Raw genomic sequence first — 2,965 nt, forward strand, 5'->3', positions numbered from 1 at the left:
CCCAGCCCTGCTGTCACTTCACTCTCCTGCTCCCTTGGCAGGAGCTGGTGCTGGAGCCAGCGGCGAAACGCTCCAAGGCAGAAAACACCCGGCACACCAACGTGCTCAAACAGGCCAACCACCACCACAGCACCGTGCTGAAGCAGTGGCGGTCCCTGTGCCGCCTCCTCACTTCGCCCCGCTCCGCCTGGGCTGACCGGTGAGGCCCCGCCTCGGTCTCCAGGGCAGGGTGCCATGGCTGGGGGGTCCCTGGGGTGCCTCACCCCCTACCTGCCCCCCAGGAACCCACCGGAGGTTCGCTGGAAGCTGTCAAGTGCTGAGACCTACTCCCGGATGAGGCTGAAGCTGGTGCCCAACCTGAATTTTGACCAACACCTGGAAGCCAGCGCTCTACGGGACAACTTGGGTGAGGCTGGTGGGATTGGGGCACCCAGGGGTCCCCACCAAGTGCCATGGGCAAGAGGCTGCCACTGTTTGGGTGGACATGGGGTTGAGATGGGAACTGTCATGGACCACTTCGGCGTTGAGGGGTGGGATGGGAGCTCTTTGCAAGATGTGCCCTGGCTGTGGGGGACCTACTGACCCGCTCCTCATTTCAGGAGCTGACCATCTCCACAACCCCACCGAGTCCCTCCCACTTGCCATGGCCAAGGAGGCCAAGGTGAGCGAGCTGGAGGATGACCAACTAGCCGAGGAGGACCTCCCTGTCCTGGACAACCAGTGAGCGTCCCCATCCCCTGCCATGGCACTGGCTTACCCAGGCTGGGGGTGGCACCAGGTTCTTCTCACACCCCCCCACTGTGTCACCCAGGACTGAGCCCAAGGAGCAGAACCAGCGGGAGAAGCTCATTGTCTCAGAGGACTGTGAGCTCATCACGACGGTGGCCGTTGTCCCCGGCCGCCTGGAGGTGACAACCCAGCATGTCTACTTCTACGATGGCAGCAGCGAGAAGGAGGAGACGGAGGGAGGTAACAACATGTGCTTTTCAGGGGGTCCCCGCAGCAAGGCGGGGTGAGGAACCCCCCACCCATCCCATCTCCCCCAGAAGCCGGGTGCTGGTTGTTTTGGGGGCAGGCTCCTCCCAGCCCCAGGGTGATGCTGACCCCATCTCTGGCCCGAGGATGGGGGACCGGATGGATGGTGACACCTGTGGGGCTCTGTGCCCCCCACCATCTTGCCAGGGATCGGCTACGACTTCAAACGCCCTTTGTCCCACCTGCGCGAGGTCCACCTGCGCCGCTACAACCTGCGTCGCTCCGCGCTCGAGCTCTTCTTCATTGACCAGGCCAACTACTTCCTCAACTTCAAAAAAAAGGTGGTGCCACCCTTTCCCCACCCTCCCAATATCCTCCCAGGGCCACAGCACTGCCCCGGCTCCAACCACTCCATGTCTTCCCACTGCCCACCCAGGTGAGGAACAAGGTGTACTCCTGCATCCTCGGCCTGCGTCCCCCCAACCAGATCTACTTTGGCAGCCGGTCACCCCAGGAGCTGCTGAAAGCCTCAGGACTCACCCAGGTGCCAGCCCCAACTTGTCCACCACCACCCCATATCTCTCCTTCCTGGATGGCAAATTGCCATGGAAATTGCCAGCACGAGATTGGGATAGCCATGGGTTGGAGACGGCCATGGGACCAGGGATGGCCATGGGATGGGGATGGCTGTGGGACCCAAGATGACCATGGGACCAGGGATGGCCATGGGATGGAGATAGCCATGGGACTGGGAAATGACTGTGGGACCAAGGATGGCCATGGCACCAGAGGTGGCCACGGTCCAGGGATGGCTGAGGGACCCAAGATGACCGTGGGACCAGCTGTGGAATGGAGATGACCAAGAGACCAGGGATGGCTGTAGGACCAGGGATGGCTGTGGGACCTGGGATGATTGGGGACCAGGGGTGGCCATGGGCCGAGCAGAGCCATGGGGTGGGGGGGTCTGTCCCATTTCCTGCCACCCCCAGCCCATCTCAGCCCCACTCCTTTCGCTCCAGAAATGGGTCCTGCGGGAGATCTCCAACTTCGAGTACCTCATGCAGCTGAACACGATCGCTGGGCGCACCTACAACGACCTCTCCCAGTATCCCGTGGTGAGCCCCGTGGTCCCCCCACCATGCTCCCAGCAAGCCCGTCCCCGCAACAGCCTCACCTACCTCCTGCCCCCACACAGTTCCCCTGGATCCTGCGGGATTACGTCTCGGAGACCCTCGACCTCACTGACCCAGCCGTGTTTCGGGACCTGTCCAAACCCATCGGGGTGGCCAATGAACGGCACGCGCGGGACGTGAAGGAGAAGTGAGTACCCCCAAAACCAAGGGACGGGGGATGCAGGAAGCACCTGGCTGGCTCCTGGTAGACCCTCCTCACCTCATCGCCAGGTACGAGAGCTTTGAGGACCCCACGGGCACCGTGGACAAGTTCCACTACGGCACACACTACTCCAACGCGGCGGGCGTCATGCACTACCTGATTCGCACCGAGCCCTTCACCACCCTCCACATCCAGCTGCAGAGCGGCAGGTGGGCGCTCAACAGGGGAACCCCAGGGAGGGGACATTGGAGGGGACAAACGGGCTCCAACTGTGTGTCCTGTGCCACCAGGTTTGACTGCTCAGACCGGCAGTTCCACTCGGTGCCGGCAGCGTGGCAAGCTCGCATGGAGAACCCGGTGGATGTTAAGGAGCTCATCCCCGAGTTCTTCTACTTCCCCGAGTTCCTGGAGAACCAGAACGGTAAGGAGCACCCGTCACGAGGTCAGGACCCATGGGAGCACAGTGGGGTGGGTGTCCCTCACCCCCGCCTGCTCTTCCTGCAGGCTTCGACCTGGGTTGCCTGCAGATCTCCAACGAGAAGGTGGGCGACGTGGTGCTGCCCCGGTGGGCACGCTCCCGCGAGGACTTCATCTACCAGCACCGCAAAGCCCTGGTGAGATGGTGGAGCTCAGCCCAGCCCCTGCAGGGGTTGTT

General features: G+C 62.7%; 1 protein-coding gene across 1 annotated transcript in view; it reads left to right on the forward strand.

The window, feature by feature from the left end:
* NBEAL2 (neurobeachin-like 2) overlaps positions 1–2,965 on the forward strand; it is a gene marked incomplete at both ends in the record, with an annotated part of 13,973 nt that overhangs the window by 8,939 nt on the left and 2,069 nt on the right. The window contains 11 exon segments of the mRNA XM_010139896.1: positions 42–199; positions 282–406; positions 600–720; positions 812–969; positions 1,183–1,316; positions 1,412–1,519; positions 1,995–2,090; positions 2,171–2,295; positions 2,379–2,519; positions 2,601–2,731; positions 2,815–2,923. Coding sequence (XP_010138198.1) covers positions 42–199; positions 282–406; positions 600–720; positions 812–969; positions 1,183–1,316; positions 1,412–1,519; positions 1,995–2,090; positions 2,171–2,295; positions 2,379–2,519; positions 2,601–2,731; positions 2,815–2,923 — 1,406 coding nt within the window.

The sequence above is a fragment of the Buceros rhinoceros genome, unplaced genomic scaffold, assembly GCF_000710305.1.
Source record: "Buceros rhinoceros silvestris isolate BGI_N320 unplaced genomic scaffold, ASM71030v1 scaffold27577, whole genome shotgun sequence".
In the NCBI taxonomy this organism is placed as follows: Eukaryota; Metazoa; Chordata; class Aves; order Bucerotiformes; family Bucerotidae; genus Buceros; species Buceros rhinoceros.